The sequence below is a fragment of the Sander lucioperca genome, chromosome 6 (genome assembly GCF_008315115.2).
Source record: "Sander lucioperca isolate FBNREF2018 chromosome 6, SLUC_FBN_1.2, whole genome shotgun sequence".
Classification (NCBI taxonomy): domain Eukaryota; kingdom Metazoa; phylum Chordata; class Actinopteri; order Perciformes; family Percidae; genus Sander; species Sander lucioperca.
The window spans coordinates 5,012,292-5,028,868 of record NC_050178.1 but is presented as its reverse complement, the minus strand read 5'-3'; the positions used below and the strand labels follow the sequence as shown (position 1 = coordinate 5,028,868).

General features: G+C 39.8%; 1 protein-coding gene across 3 annotated transcripts; it reads right to left on the bottom strand.

Annotated features, from left to right (window-relative positions):
- Positions 1-6,461: 6,461 nt before the first annotated feature.
- Positions 6,462-16,299, bottom strand: rbm5 (RNA binding motif protein 5). 3 transcript variants are annotated; one of them, XM_031301487.2, is made up of 25 exons: positions 16,059-16,299; positions 15,765-15,805; positions 14,649-14,826; positions 14,381-14,539; positions 14,161-14,230; positions 13,660-13,733; positions 12,555-12,638; positions 12,226-12,286; positions 11,370-11,435; positions 11,105-11,265; positions 10,826-10,923; positions 10,541-10,628; positions 10,385-10,453; positions 9,901-9,970; positions 9,515-9,615; positions 9,270-9,417; positions 8,698-8,786; positions 8,408-8,584; positions 8,106-8,246; positions 7,907-7,993; positions 7,573-7,758; positions 7,387-7,461; positions 7,174-7,274; positions 6,870-6,999; positions 6,462-6,758 (listed from the first exon to the last, which is right to left on the bottom strand). In XM_031301487.2, the coding sequence occupies exons 2-25, from the start codon at positions 15,779-15,781 to the stop codon at positions 6,633-6,635; spliced, it is 2,556 nt and encodes an 851-aa protein (XP_031157347.1). In that variant the 5' UTR covers positions 15,782-15,805; positions 16,059-16,299; the 3' UTR covers positions 6,462-6,632. The 3 variants fall into 3 exon arrangements, with proteins under 3 accessions (XP_031157347.1, XP_031157346.2, XP_031157345.2); XM_031301486.2 differs by having other exon boundaries at positions 7,907-7,990; positions 16,146-16,221; XM_031301485.2 differs by having other exon boundaries at positions 16,146-16,220.
- Positions 16,300-16,577: the final 278 nt, after the last annotated feature.

The window sequence follows — 16,577 nt, the reverse complement described above, 5'->3', positions numbered from 1 at the left end:
CCCACCACTGCAAACTCTATGCTTTAATTGGCTGGCCCTCGTTACACACTCAACGCTTAACTCACTGGTACCAACTCATTTACAAGTCCTTGCTTGGTAAAGCCCCGGTGTAGCTCACTGGTCACAATAGCCACACCCACCCGCAGCCTTTGCTCAAGCAGTTACATCTCCTTGGTCACCCCAAAAGCCCACACCTCCTTTGGCCGCCACTCCTTCCATTTTTCAGCTGCAAATGACTAGAACGAACTACAAAAAACCCTGAAACTCAAAGCCCTTATCCCACTAACTGCCTTCAAATCACGTCTGTCTGAGCTCTTGTCCGATCACTGCACGTGCTAACTGTTAATCTTTCATCCATCTTTCATCCACTGTTTTGCACACGCTTATCCCGTTATCCTTGTCATGCCCAGTTGCATATTTGCACAGATGCATATCTTCATTGCTATCATATTCTGTTCTTGCTCTTTTGCACCATTCATCTGCCCTCATATGCTCAACTGTTTTTCTTTTCTTCCCACCCTTGTTTCACACAATTTTAGTATACTCTACTTATCTACATCACTATCTAGACCACAATTCTGCACTAGCTGTACATCGACTCTTTACCACATTTCAGCATTTTATAAAGTCTGTCAATTCATATTTACATCGACTCTTTCAACATTTATACAGTCTGCCTATTTATGCATATTGTGTTACTCCTGATCTACATTACCACCTAGACCACTATTTGCACTGTGTGTATATTTACTCTTCACTACATTCAGCTTCACTTATATAGACTACTATAGAATATGTCTTTTTATACGTATTGTGTTATCACTGACCTACATCACTAACTAGACCATAACTTGCACTAACTGTATATTGACTCTTCACTACCTCTCAGCAGTGTTATAGACTGTCTATTCATGTATATTGTGTTGTTATTACCTTGTCACTTTCGCATATCCTCCGATTTAATTACACCTGTCCTTTACGTGCAGATTTTGGGTTCTAATCTGCGCCATGAAATTACCAACTTCTTCTCTGGGGACTACCAACATTAAACTTCACCAACGTTAAACTTCACAACCACACTCCCTAGATAAACACTAGAAATAGACTCAGTCAAAGGCTGGAGTCTGGCACAACCACCTCCGATTGGCCAACTGTTAACCCTTTCCTTGACTGGGTTACAGGTGCATAGCATCGGTGACAGCAACACAGGATATTAAACCTGTTTCAAGCCCTTTGAACCTGCAATTGTTTGTCCTCTGTCACTAACAAGCACTAAAATTGATTTGAACATTTTTTTTAGGGGGGCTGAGATGAAATTTAGGGGGGCTTGAGCCCCTCTTAAAAGGGTCTAAAATCACCCATGGTGCAGCCTGAGATTTGCCACCTGTGAAGAATCTGGAATGTGGAGAGATTCTCCCTGCCCACTCATGAGAGACCAAAAGCTGGCACTTTATACAGAGGTGAGGAGGTCATCCTTTGCTTCTGGCAAACACATAGCCTATTAGTTTCCTAATTGATTTTAATTGCATAGTTGCACAGCAAATATAAAACACTGACCACCAGTACAAATGTAAAGTAGGCTAAGTGAAAAACAGTGAAACATACAAAATACTGTTGAGCAAGAATTTTCTAACTGGATCAGTTAAACTCATAACACACACTGATCATAACATGGATATATCTACAATGTGTTTTACAATGTGATCACTCCAAGTGTCTAGAACAAGTTCACCAAGAAGCCACCAAGCAGAAACTAGTCTACTGTATATGGATGGAGTAAGTGGCCCTTTTAGCAAGGCCATGTTGGCTTGATGAAGTTTGAGGGTACTAATGTAAGAGTTTACATTATTTTAATCCTCGTTTACACCTCCATGAACAGGGTCATCTGAGTAGTACAGAAGGGGCTTAATGTGTGTTGATATTTATAGACAGTGACACTTTTATTCCGGCAGGAAGGGCGTTCCAGTCTAGTCGGGATGATACATAGCATGATTAAATACAGAAACAGAAATTTCTGATATAAGACTGTACAGCCGAAAAAAGGAACCCCAAACACTGAGCAAACTATCTGAAGCAATGAGCAGTCTTATCTGTGTTAAAGCTGTAAATAGTAGTAATAGTCAGACATAAAACTGGATATCATTGGTGTGACAGTGATATGGGTTAGGGTTACCTTTACATTTGCTAATAATATGACCTAAGCTCTAAACAAATAAGCAGAGCTTCAAGGTCTGCCTCAAGGGGAGATTGTAGCATTCATAAACAAGACTCCACCGTTGCAGAATCTGCTTTTTCTTTTTAAACCATTTAGTAATGGAATAAGCTCCCCATCAATCTGAGAACCTGCACAGATTTAGATTTTTTTCCTATTAAGTAAAAAAAAGTTTATCTTGTGTTGATTCCTTTGAGGTACTTTTCTGCAATAACATTAGCAATCCACTGGAGTCGTATGCTGTGTATTTATATGATAATAAGTGCAAGAGAAGTACTGTATGTAATAATAGAGATCTATGTATGTAGATACATTCTTTTTGAGTTTCTCAGTCTAAGATAAAACAGCACCAAAGAAACACTCGACATGCAAAAAATAGTTGCATGTGGGTGTGTGTGTGTGTGGTAATAATATGGTTCAAGCTATCATACACATTGCATATATACCAAATCTTAAACCCACTATTAGGTATCACTATCAACAACCTTCGTACTCTGATGCCCACACAGGAATGGGCATGCGCGCACACACACACACACACACACACACACACACACACACACACACACACACACACACACACACACACACACACACACACACACACACACACACACACATGTAGATGGCGGTTCTCCTCAATGGCTGGGGTTGCCATGGAGTCATGGTGGGTAAAAAATATATAGGTTGGACTGCAGGATAGTGGGCAGTGATACATGTATGCTAATATAGATTCCTATTATAACACAATCATCTATCACATACACACACACAGCTGTTGAAAAAAATTAGCAGAAGACACTTGACAACTATAGCATCATTATCTCTCGACTTTCCACTTTTATGCAGTTTGTGTATTTGGTTTGAAAAATGCTTAATGCTTTTACATTTCTGTTTACAGGAAACACATTTCATATTGTGAAAGTACAAAATAGCTATGTATTGTAAAATGTATTTCTGCATGTTCAAATGCATGTATGTAGCCTATTTCAAATGAGCTGAAACAATCATGTCACTGTGATTTGATGTGCAGCATAGCCCCATGTCTAATGTAAAGTATTATCAGTTTTATTTGTCTTTATTGATACTTTCTATTACTTTATATTTAACAAAATAATGTTAATTCTCATGGCTTTCTTGTGTTGTACAAAAAGACCATGGACATATATCAATATTTATTTTTCATCCAGGTGATTATAAGAGTCTTCAGAACAGCTGAAGGTATTTCAGTGTTGTTAAAACAATCAGGCTTTTTCAACAATTGGCAAAAAAAACAGATGTCCTAAATGTACAGTAATGGTAATTAATGAGAGGCACAAACAGGGACCAGAGATAGCACCACACTACATACTTGCTTTAGAATATATACTATATACTGTTTCTTATTCTGTTGCACAGCTGGGTTTTAAGGTGTGGTGTCTACAAAGAACAGACACAGAGTGTTCACAAAACAAAAGGAGGAGGATATGTAATGAAACTCGACTCTGTCACACTCTGGTTCAAGAACCATTAAGACTTTCCTGGTGCTCTCAGGTGGTACAGGAATTACATTAGGCTACTTACATAACATACATGTTGCCCTAAACTGATTCCTGTTACCTTCTTGCTCACACACTACAGCACTCTACAAACCTCAGCCCAAATCTGCTTTAGCTATGAGCAGAACTTGCAAAGTTCTTTTATCAATTTTTATAGTACATTTAAAATAATTACATAAGCCTATTCATAGAGAGAGGGATATGGCTCATCTTTGTGAAGCTGCAGATGGATGTTTGATGTTTCTGAGAAAGCAGGATGGGAATAGAACAGTGGAATTTCCACCTCAGACCACAGGCTATATTGCTACAATATATTTATGTAACAGAGGTGGATGTGAGGCTCAGAACATTTCTCCCCAAGAGGTGGAAATATCAAAGGATGAGGCACCACAAGGTCCATGAAGTAACCCATGGGATGTATTGTATTATTTTCCATTGTGTAAACCACTGTTTGTATAAGGACTGCTAGCACAGAGACCGACAGACTGACCACGTACAGTATCATTTGCAATCAAATTTGCAGGGCCAGGTGAATGCACCCTTTACTGAGCAGTTTGACAATGGAAAGTAGGCTACAGTATCCAGTAAATAACAGCCTTTTATTCTCTATTTACAGGATGCTTTAATTTTCTCCTTGTCTCTCGCCACTAACAAACAGATGCACAAAGATCTTGAACTAAGGGCAATAATCTCTTTAAACGAAAGGTACATGGGAGCAACACAAACCAATTTCTTTCTTTAACTTACAAGATGCCAAGGGTAAGTGGGGGGAAATGAAAACAGAGAGATTACATTAAAGATACAGTTGTGTTCAGAATAATAGCAGGCTGTTTAAAAAAGTGAATAATGCTCAAAATCCTTAGAATAGCTTTTAATTCCATAATATCAATGCATTGGGAACACTGCACATTCAATTCCAAATCAAAACATGACCAAAATTGATCAAGTTTGTGTTATACCTTTACAGAAAGTGAAGAAAAAGGAATATTAGGCTGTTTTTTGCATTTTTCTTTACAAACCCAAACATTTACTGTATAAACTGAAAAATGTCTCAAGGGTTTGCTTTACTTTGAATCACTGCGCTAATATTTAGTTGCATAACCATTATTTCTGAGAACTGCTTCACATCTGTGTTGCATGGAGTCGACCAACTTCTGGCACCTGTGAACAGGTATTCCAGCCCAAGACTATTGAACTACATTCCACAATTCCTCTGCATTAATGGGTTTTGCCTCAGAAACAGCATTTTTGATGTCACACCACATGTTTTCTATGGGACTGAGGTCTGGGGATTGGGCTGGCCACTCCATAACATCAATCTTGTTCATCTGGAACCAAGACTTTGCTCGCTTACTGGTGTGTTTTGGCTCATTGTCTTGTTGAAAGACCCATTTCAAAGGCATTTCCTCTTCAGCATAAGGCAACATGACCTCTTCAAGTATTTTGATGTATTGAAACTGATCCATGATCCTTGGTATGTGATAAATAGGCCCAACACCACAGTATGAGAAACATCCCCATAACATGATTTTTGCACCACCATGCTTTACTGTCTTCACAGCGTACTGTGGCTTGAATTCAGTGCATGGGGGTCCTCGGAAAAACGGTCTGCGGCCCCTAGACCCAACAAGAACAATTTTGCTCTCATCAGTCCACAGAAGGTTGCGCCATTTGTCCTTTGGCCAGTCAATGTGTCCAACAAATCCTCGGAGTGGCATGTCGAACAATAATCTAAAGTTTTGCTTTGATGGCATTTTGTTTGGCCTAGATATGCAAATGTTTGTTTTTGTAGCTAGCTACACAAATTTGTTTGTACATAATTCAGCATTTCTGAACGGACCAAAATTCTTTTGATAAATTTTTGTCAGGTCGGTCGGACACAGCCTAGGAGAAGTTAAATAAAAATAAATCAATCGCAACTTTACTGCTACGAAAGTCTAGGCGGAAATGTGGCCTATAAGAGATTCAGCTCCATTCAGGGAACTTGTGGATATAAGGTTTTTGAATGTACGATGTGAGTTATAGGGTAAAACCCATTCTTATTTTTATAGCATCCCCTGCTGGTGGATATGTGTAATTGTTCCTTTCCCAGTTATGCGTCACACTCTCTACCGCCCCTGAAAGTTTCACTTGCATAACTTGTACGGTGTAGGCTGCAGTTTGACTTTTATAGATGGAAGAATAAAAACCTTAGCAGTTTCAATAGGGATCCCAGCTCCGCCCCCTTAGGCTTGGATCCCTAATTGCAGGAGCTGGAAAGCATTTTGTGTCTTCCTTAAGGAGACCCCAGTAGAGTGAATGGCTTTAGACCTGTGTCATCTAGTGGAAGGACAGTCTCACTACAACATCTAATAACTTGTACAGAAGACATGCACACAGCAAAAATGTTGTAAAAAATTATTAAAAACGGCACCGCACATTGAGACCACCAGTCTTCAAATAGTAAACAGTAGCATGTCAAAAGATTCTGCTAAGGGTGATAAAATATGATAAAGACCAACAATCATTTATGTCATTTATTTTCTGTACAAACAGACAAGACCTTTGTATAAACTGTACAATCTTTATAACATGCCGAGACAAAAAAAAAGGCATTAACACAGGAAATATGTAAACGAGGGAAGTAAATTTACTTTTTAACCTATGTACAATTTATAAATTATATTCTTCAACATCTTAATAAGCCTCAATTACTGATTTTTTCTATTGTCTGCTTTAAACATTTTGACAAAAAGGCATAATCACCACACATGGAGAGACATCCTTAAGGGAGAACCTTTCTTTTGCTTCCATGCCAATTCACTACATTGTTGATGCAGAAGAAAAAAAAGCAATAATCTGCAGACCATGACGATAAATAATTTGAGTTTGAGACTAATGACTCATTCCAATTCAGTGAAACGTGCAAACATAGCTTTGCGGACTGCGTCTTTGTACGTGTCTGAAGCAGAGAGAGTGTAGTTGGTGCCTGAAGTGCCAAGTCCAGCTCCCTTTGTTCTCAACTGTGCCTGAGGAGGAAAACCATAAACCTTAGTACCTTGTACTTGACATATATACAGTTATTGATGCTGATAGGTACTGGATACACCCGACACCACCAGGTAAATTGTTGTGAATACCTCAATTGGTGTAGTGATGCCTTGTTGGTTGCGACCGAGACCTTTACCCTCCTTCCATCCCATGGCCTGCAGCATTTTGTTCCCAATATTGTCACTGTTAAGACCGTCTTTAGTGGGCTGTTCATAGTTACTGCACAGCAGAAAAAGGGACATTTTAATGATTACAACATTACTAAAAAAAAAAAAAACCCACACAATTAACAACAAATTAACAACAAATTGCCTGTCCCTGCTGTCCCCGCAGAGACAGGCAATAGCATTTCACACAAATCAGTAATTTAACAGAACTAAGTAAGTTGCTTACATGACTGGTGTTGGTTGACTAAACTTCTTCTTTTTGGGCGCTGGGGGTTCAGGGATGCCATATTTTTCTCTCCTCTCAGCCGCACGGTCTCTATATTTCAGCTATTTACCAGAAGAACAAAAACAAAAAGCTTTTTAAAATGCAGTCACAATACAGTAAGTAGGGCAACCACAGGACTCTTTAGCAGCTGGGCAATTCTGTATTAATACAAACCTCAGTTTCTTTTCTCTCCAACTCTTCCAGCTCTGCTTCGGTCATTTTGGATCTGAGGAGAACTTCCATGTTTTTCTAAGAAAGATGAAATGAATACCTCCATGAACTCATGGTCTTATGCTTTCCTTTAATGACACTCTTTTTTCCCCCCTACTTAGTCCTGAAGACAATCTTGTGTGATGTTACCTTGTGGAGGTCAGAGAGTTGCTGATGTCGAATTAGACTCTCTTTGTTGGGAAACTGTCTTCTACACAGCAAGCAGGCCAACTTTGTCCAGTCTGTCAGCTTGTCCTGGCCTCCTTCACCCCCATCAGGCTCTGCTACCCCCTCCTCAGGGTCACTGTCGCCACTGTAGGCTGCCACAAGGCCACACTAACCAAACCATGGATAGAAAAAGGCAGGCGTAAATGTTACCATAAATAACACATATGGCAGTGCATATATTTACAATGCAATTAAAACAGCTGTGACAAGAACAGCTTTAACACAGCAAAGGAAAAGGGATGCAGAAAACACTCACCTTGGAAGTGTTGAGTGAGCTGGTTGGTGGTTCCTCCTCAGGGCCCCTTGGTACTTCTGGAATGAGTCTGTCTAGACTGCCTGCCTGCTAAAATATAATAAATAACATATAAAACATAAATAAAATCAGTCCATTTAGGATGTTAAAGTCTAAAGCTTACACATGCGGTCTCAGAAGATATTGAATTTTACTGGATTACCTTCTTTTCAAACAGTATGTAGCCAGCATCAGCAGCTGCTGCCTCCTTCCTCTCTTCTTGACTAATGGGCTGAAAGCTACTCCTGAAGTTGTCTTTGTGCTTGTTGAGACTTTTAGCCCACCGTTCCATGTCTTTAGCAATCTATAAAAAGCAAAGAGATTTGAAAAAGAGGTTAAAGTTTAAAAATGATAATGATAAAATGGATGATTAAAAATATTCAGAAAAGGCTACATAGAAGTTGAAATAGAAGAAGCCATACATAACAGACAATATGTGCTGATATAGAATTCCTATCACAATACCTGCTGAGCAGTCTTGCTTTTGGGCTTGTCTTTTTTCTCCTTGCCCTCTTTAGTTTCTTTGCTGCCTGCCGCTGTGTTATCATTTAGTGCAGCATTTGCGTCGGCTGAGGCAGGTACGTATGTTTGCTTCTCACTGTCCCAGTACAGATACTGCTGGGTCTGAGAGTTGTAGTAATACTGAACAGAGACAAACACCAATGTACATAATCAAAACAATGTGAACTCCTGTGACTCTCAGCAACATGACAGAAAACCAAGTGACTCACACATGGTGGCAGTGCACTACTTACATGAGTGCTTGGGTCATAGTAGAGGCCAGTTTGAGGATCGTAATAGTAGCCAGAGGACTCGTCATACTGATAGGTGGACGTATCAGGAACTGTCAAAACATTAACAACTACTGTAGAAAACTGGAAACGTGTTCATGCATTATAAAACATTTTACTAACCAATATTACTGAATTATTGCTAAATCAATAAATGGCCCCAGCCTTAAGTATTCATAGCCTTCCACACTGAAGTCACTCTTAAGGCCTTTTGATCAGCTTTAGCAGTAATAAAAACAAAAAGGTAATGCTGCATGGTGACAGCCCACATATTTTCAGTCGGTCAGATGAATGACTAGTCGTGGCTGTCTTGTTTGTAAATGTAACACTTTGAATCAGTTGGCTATTGAGCACATTTTTTAATTCAGGACATATCGCTCTTAAACTACAGGCCGCACCAAATTCACAAGTCTGTGTTTCAAGCTGTACTCTATACTACATACAGTATGGACATGACAGTGACCACAAGAGGATCTTCTCTTTATGCATATCACACTACAACAGGACAGGTGTTAAGGGATCTTGTGTGCTCATACCAGTGCTTGCGTCAGCTGAGGCTGCTAATGTATTGGCAGCGGTAACAGTGGCAGAAGCTACAAGGCCACCAGGCACAGACGCAGCTTCAATGCCTGAAAGATGTCCTGTGTGGGCTTTCGCCTCCAATTGCTGGGCAAGTGACAATGCCTGCAATTAATGTAATGGTTATTTAGAGATTGTTACACCATGCATTTTAACAATAGTACCATAGTACAATTACAGAATTAACAAAAATGTATGTTACCTGAACTGCTGGCTGCGCAATTACATGAGGTTGGTAGACTTGTGCACTCTGTGCAATTACTACTCCAGCTACAGTTGGAACAATCTTTACACCTGGGGCAGCTGAAATTGGAAAAGCAAAGCTCTGTGACAACACTCAACATCACAGTGAAAACAGAGTCAAATTATTAAGTTGTTCAGAATCTAGCAGAAACTCTTGTCTGTGCTTGTTGCTTGTAAAAGCAGGGTTTACCCACTTGCTGTGTTTGTTGTTCCTACAACCGTAGTATGAACAAATGTCAGAATATGCTGTAATCTAAGCTGCATGTCATTGCATAAATATCACATTTTTCCAATATTGATAGTATCTGTATCAACATCTACTTAAGATGTGAAAGCATCTCATACCTCCTAGAATCCCATTTCCCTGGGAGGTGCTGGCTGCTGCTGCTGCTTGCTGGTAGTACACCTGGTATTCCTGTTGAAAGACGTCATTCATTGAAATACATAATTTTTTAATATCAGTAGTGAGAAACTTCCTTTAACTAAGTCAGTTTTTTTACCCAAAGGAGGATATGGATACTTGCCATTGTAAACTTTGTAACATTGGCTGAATATTTAAAACATTGTTATGATCTAAAGGTACAGCCTCATGTCTTATCTCTGAGGCGCTGTATATAATGGTCAGTAAGCTTGACAATGGTGAATCAAATACAGACAATTATTTCTCTGTTCGTGTTGTAGTCTCCTATAGCGGCCACTAGGTGTTACTAAAGAGACATTTTTTTATTGAACGCATCTTTAAAGCAAACAATTTGAAATATATCAGAAAGCCTCTGCTCTCAAGTTACAGATGATCAGTTACAATGTTTGCGTCATTTGTTCTACTAACCTGTGACATTGGAGTATAGCCTTCTTGCAGGTAGCTGTACTCTGACATTCCCTCTAAGCTCTGCTGTGGCTGAAAAGGTCAAGCATGGGTTATGAGCCTGTTACAATAACACTGGTAGATGATAAATCCCAGGATGTTGACAGAAAATGGACCTACCTGACTTGAAGACCACTGGGCTGCAGCAATGGCTGTGCTGGCCACAGAGAAGGCACTGACACGATTCCCATCAGGTAGTAAAAGGTCCCTAAAACAGGCAAAGGGCAAACAAATGCCAACAAGTTTATTCCCACCTTTAATTTCAGCGTGGATGAATCGCTCTTCTCTTTATGTGGATCAAAATCGGCAATTTGCCAAGGGAATTAAAAAGTTACCAATATTGGTGTAGGTAAAATGTTTTCATCTAACACAAAACCAAGGCAAATTATACACTTTTATACTCACTTTCTAGCGCTCTTAGCATAATCCACCCCAATTGTTTTACCATCCAATTTTAGAGGCGGCTGCAGTCCCTGTAAGATGGTTAGCAGCTGAGAGGCCTCCTATAAAAAGGAGTGATATACAATTTTAAGTGAAATGAAGGCATGAATGAGGTGTCAAGTTCATCAAGGAGAAATATTTAAGATCAGTAGAAAGGCAAATGGAAGCCACTGTTAAGTGGTTGGTTATTATAACGGTAAATTGTGACAATGTTCATTTGTGCACGTTAAAAGAATGCCTTACCAGAGGAGAGGACAGTTGTACAAACGCAAAGCCTCTGTTCTGGCCTGTCTGCTTGTCCTTGATGAGGCGAATGTTGTTAGATGAAAGATTAGCATATGGTGCCAGGGATGTCAAGATGGCTTCCACGTTGGTCATAGCAGCAATATTTCTCAGGATGATTGCTGTGCAGGACAAAAGTCTATATTTAAAACAATCTACCATGGACAGCGATATTTTTCATTTTAAACTAAGTAGGACATTGCATATATAAAAGAGAAGTCCTTACTGTCGCCATAGAAATCTCCGCTGGGTTGAGTTTCAGAGACTCCAGTATTACTGCTGGTTTCACTTTCTGTTGAAAAAATGACAGAAGTAAGAGGTCCATTAACAAAACGTTCAGAACTGTTCAATCAAAGAACTGGAAATGGGGTATAAAGTGATAATTGTCGAAAAGTGTCACTAAGCTAAAATGAGTCGGAATTTACAATATCAGATAGTGTTTCCCACAAAATTAGAGTGTATTTGTGGTGGTGGCTGACAGGGGGTGGAGGGGGATAAGCAGTTCCAAAACTATTTATTATGATATTTTTTAGCATTGTGATGTGTTTTTGTATGACAATCTTCAGATTTTTTGTCTCTGTCAAAAAAAAAATAATTAAATTCCTGTCACGGGTCCAAATGTGTTCAGAGAGAGTGAGAGAGCGAGAGCGAGAGAGAGAGCGAGAGAGAGAGAGTGTCAAGGAGCGGCTGAGCAAATCAATGATGAAATAAAATGTTAGCCATTTTAAATATTAAACAAATAGAAAATCAATATGTGGCGGTCAACGTTGCTTTGTAGCGGGCCACCACAAATAAATCAATGTATGGGAAACACTGGATAGCCTATTTCATAAACTCCATTATGTATTGTGTTTTGTCCCCATTTTGTATTATTGTCAGGTAGCAAGGAAAGAATGCATGCTGTTTCCCATCTATGCATTTTGCCTACATCTGACAGTGGCGACACTTATGAATCCATATCTTTTGGTTTACTAGGCCTTTACAACACCAAAAACACAAACTTTGCTTTGCATCCCAGCAATGTTGCCACAGGCTGCCCGGATGTCTGCAGTCAGTGGCCTCTTATTGATTTAACTACTTACCGGCTTTGGCTGCTCCACACCTGAAGCACTTCAGCCTCCTCCGGAAATTGTACAGGCCACACTGCAAGTAACCGTTCACATCATTTTTATTATACACCTACTAAAGCCCTGAACCAATCTATATTGGTGCAGCATACCATACTTACCTGACACACAACCTAACCTTTACTGCTTATTCAAATGTCGGTGTACCACAAAATAAGCTGACAGGACTGCAACAATTTAACTTATGGGCCTAACATACGTAATAGGCCTCTGTGTATGACGTGTTCTGTAGTAGCATTGTTCAGATAAAATGGCCATGAAACCAAGACAGATCATTAACTTACAGTGTTGCAGAGCCAGTCTTCATACTTGTTTCTGGGGTGACTGTAGTGCATGTCCACGCTTTTGCCTTGGATGGTCAGACGTTTCTGAAAGAGGACGACAAAAGTCACTCAAGCATTCCTGGCGAGCATCAATCTCATCAACAGAGCAAGCAGTGTTGGAAGGGAGAGAAGGGGAAGAGGGACCCCCAACAGATAGCCTTTGTGTTAAAGACGAGACAGGCACATGATGTATATGTGAGCATGATGTATAGAGGGGTTTAGGTGTTTGGGACCCGAGTGCCCAGGCTGAGCTGGAACAAAGTGTACAATGTGACCCTAACAGACATCTTTGACTGCTTTAAAGAAAAAAAAGGATTAAAAGAAACCTCATCTACTGAGGAGTAGGCTTAAATAGAATAGGCTGAGCTTAAATTCAACTCTGAATTATCTTTGATAATGCCTTTATCAGCAAGATAAAGATAGTGTTAGATAGTATTATCTTAAATGCAGATTCCTTAAAGAGATATTTTGCTAATTTAACTCCAGCTCTGTGTCGGTGCGGGCATTGTGTTTAGATGAAAAGTGTTTCGGCATCCCTCCATGGCACTAGCGAACAGAGCTCCATAGCTCCACACGCAGCAGGGCAGCAAAGGTCTGCCGAGATCCGCTGGATGGCGCGAAGCACGTCACAGAAGTCCGCCGGAGTTTTGCATCATCTGGCAGATCTTGGCAGACCCTGCGCTGCTCAGCGCACTGGCACCACAGAAGAAAGCCAAACACTGTTCATCTAAACACACTGACCACAGAAACATGACACAGAGCTAGTTTCAAATTGGCAAAGTATCCCTTATCTTGTGAGGTAACCTGAGAATAGGAGTCAAATCTGCAGCTTTGCTGCTACTGCCATTGCAATTAACTAAACAGAAGATTTGTTAAGTTAACATTAAGTTGTAAATCATGTCTATAATAATCTCTACTAGAATACAAATCAAATAGTTTTGCTCTGTGGCATACTTCAAAAAGATCTGTAGTTTCAACACTATTTATTTTATGCACTTTGGTTGCCTTTTGGGTTATTTTTCCATATCCCCAAGATTAAAACTAGACTTGGCGATTGTGAAGCAACCTGATTGGTCTCCATCCATCGGGTAGCATCTTGCAAGTGATAAAAGTCCACGAAGGCGAAACCACGGCTTATACCTAGAGACAGCATTCAAATATAGACGGGAGGCGTGTTAGTTAAGAGTCCATGGGCATATTATTCAAACTCTTCCACAAACTGCTTCACGACCCAGGCCCTGTTTGGTACACAATAGGCCACTCCTTAGGAGTTTTACCATAGCAAGAATTCCTTCTGAATACCACTTTTGAAAACACACTCAAAAACAAAGTGTGTCTGCCAATAGGGTTTTTTGTAAAAACTGCAATTGCTGCACTTACTTACCTTAAAAAGGATCCACATTGAAGTGAAATTATAAGTCTTAAATCAACATTTCAAAACCTTTTTCAAGTACCTTGATACTATTCTTTCCTAGCTGCTATGGGAAATGGGTCTGAATGGAAGCAGATTTGCCCTATGGTCAAAGACTGGGGGGAGGCTGAGGTCCGTCATATATCTGGTTCTCACCTGTTTTCTTTTTCATCAGCCTAACATCCACTGGCTGCGGCCCCTCCAGTTGGTCTATGGCAAAACAAATCTGAACAAACGTGCAGATGGTATGTTACTATTATGATTCAAAACCTGCCACTTTCAAAGGCATTTCTTTTAGAATGAGTGGTGCACATACATTAAACCAAACTAAACACTAAAAAGGTTGCATGTCTGCTGAACAAAACTAAATACTTACATCATCTTCAGTGACATGAGGAGACAGACCCCAGAGCATGATGGTCTTGCTCTTCTTCTCCTCCCCAGGCTCCCTTCTGTAATCCTGCTCTGGATAGTCGCCATCGGAGTGATAACCATCTTCTGATCTATCGCTGTTGCGTCGTTTCCTTTCTCTTTGCTTTCAAATAAATATATCGGTGCATCAGTTAAGTGTGGATGTCAAACAACAAGTATTTTTAATAATACATTATACTACCATTAAAAATCACTGATGTTAGAATAACTACCTCTGGACTGTCTCTTGATCCTCGACGATCTCCTTCAAAACGCTCACTGCGTCTCTCTTCGCCCCAGCGGCGCATGTTGTGATCACGCTCTTGGTCCCTCTCTCGCCTGTCGCGCCATTCTGATTCATCGCGGGATTGGTTAGAGCCATATCTACCGCTACGTTCCGTCCTACTAATCCTATTCGGGAGGACATTGAAAGGCAGAACAACTCATCAGTACAACTAGTCTGCACTTGCACAATATTCCTTAGATCAATCAAATACAATTTTATCAGCAAACTGACTAACATAATTCCTTGATTAACATTACACAAAAAATAAGCATGATTTATTCCACATGTTGTAGAGGCACTGCCTCAAGTGTGGTCAAATATTTACACGAAAACGCTTCAACATTTACAGTGTGTGTTACAGTGCTTCTGCATAGCAAAAATGTTCAATTATACATTTGTTTAAATTTTATAAAACCTTAAACAATGTTTTTGGTATTCTGGTACTCCAAAATATTTCCAGAAAACACTCAACACACAGCAGGATTTTCTGCCTGTCTAATATTTCTTGATTTTTGTAAGGTGGGCAGAGAGATGCTGGGCAACTGTGTAACAACGTAACCACTAAATGAGTCAGTGGTCACTGTCTCGTTTCAGGAGTTGGATACATCAACAGCCCTGACATGCAACTTTCTCTCAGACTGGAGAGCACAATGCTTAGCTCTGCTAAACAAGCAAAGGGAGGGGTCATTGCATTACTATATTATACCAGTTCAACATTTATAATTTCCCTGTGTCACGTTAATTTAATGTTTAGAATTTTACTTCCAATAATCAATACGCCATTTGGATTCATGGACTAAAATAGTAGTACAATTATTTTCATATTGGCTTTAAGAGGGACCCAATTGTTACGATGAAATGGTAAGGTTAGGTTTCACAGTTGACTGAAATGGCCTGACAACATCTGGACGCTATTTACTAAAGGCTAACGTTAGCGTTATTGTTTATAGGCGTTCTGGGTGCTATTTAACGTTCGTGTAAGGAATTTGAACCAACTTAAAAAGAACACTGCCATTTTAGTTAGCCACACCTACCATGGCGAACAACGCTTAACGTTACTTACCGTTTATCAGCTCCCATTGTCCCAACTGCACAAACACGACTCTAGGAAGCAAAAATGCCAAGAGTTTCGATTTAAACAAACACTCTGATGTGTTTTTAGTTTATTAACATGCAACAGTTCAACTACAGTCGAATAATGAGCACAACAAACTGCTTGTAAACCATTAACGTTAACATAGCTAGCTAGCTAGCTAACGTTACATGGATCCGCCAGTCTGACGTTAGCAAACAGACATAACTTACATAGAAGTCATAAAATTGTTTTAGTTTCCAGTCTGAATGTACAATAACTCACCAGTGTAGTTTTTTAATAATGTTATTACCCACTAGTAGTTTTTCAAAAAGGTATTTGAAAAATCGTGGCTAAGAAAATTCATCTCACGTTCAAGGACTTCTCACAACACTGCAACGACACCTTCTTTGTCCCAAGATGCATTGGTGCACCCGGTGCATTTTGGGAAATTAAAACCTTCGCCCTGTATTTGTCTCACAGGCAGCACTTGGTCCTGAGCTCTTTGTCTCTTTAGTCGGCCCCAACAATTAATGATATTTAGTATAAGAGATTAAGATCTCGGTCTCAGATTGTTACAGCTATCTGCCTGTCAATGCTAAAGAAGTAGGCATGCTACCTTAACATCTCAATGTCCAGCGTTTGTACTGCCTGAAAGGCCAACCTAAGGGCACCACTGTATCACATGTCGGCCATTTTACTGGGTATGTAGCTTTTTAGCTTGCCACATTTGCAGACAGTAGGCCCTGTATGGTGTTTTCATTATGTAATCATTTAGTGCTTTTTAAAGATTAGCAACATTTT

Bases quoted from the DNA above. Each gene is read 5' to 3' on its own strand.
- rbm5 (XM_031301485.2), bottom strand. From the start codon at position 16,199: ATGCATCTTGGGACAAAGAAGGTGTCGTTGCAGTGTTGTGAGAAGTCC. The intron at 8,585-8,697 runs GTAAGTAGTGCA...GTCTCTGTTCAG, and splicing joins ACTATGACCCAAGCACTCAT to TATTACTACAACTCTCAGAC. The intron at 7,275-7,386 runs GTTTGTATTAAT...TCTGGTAAATAG, and splicing joins TGGAGAGAAAAGAAACTGAG to CTGAAATATAGAGACCGTGC.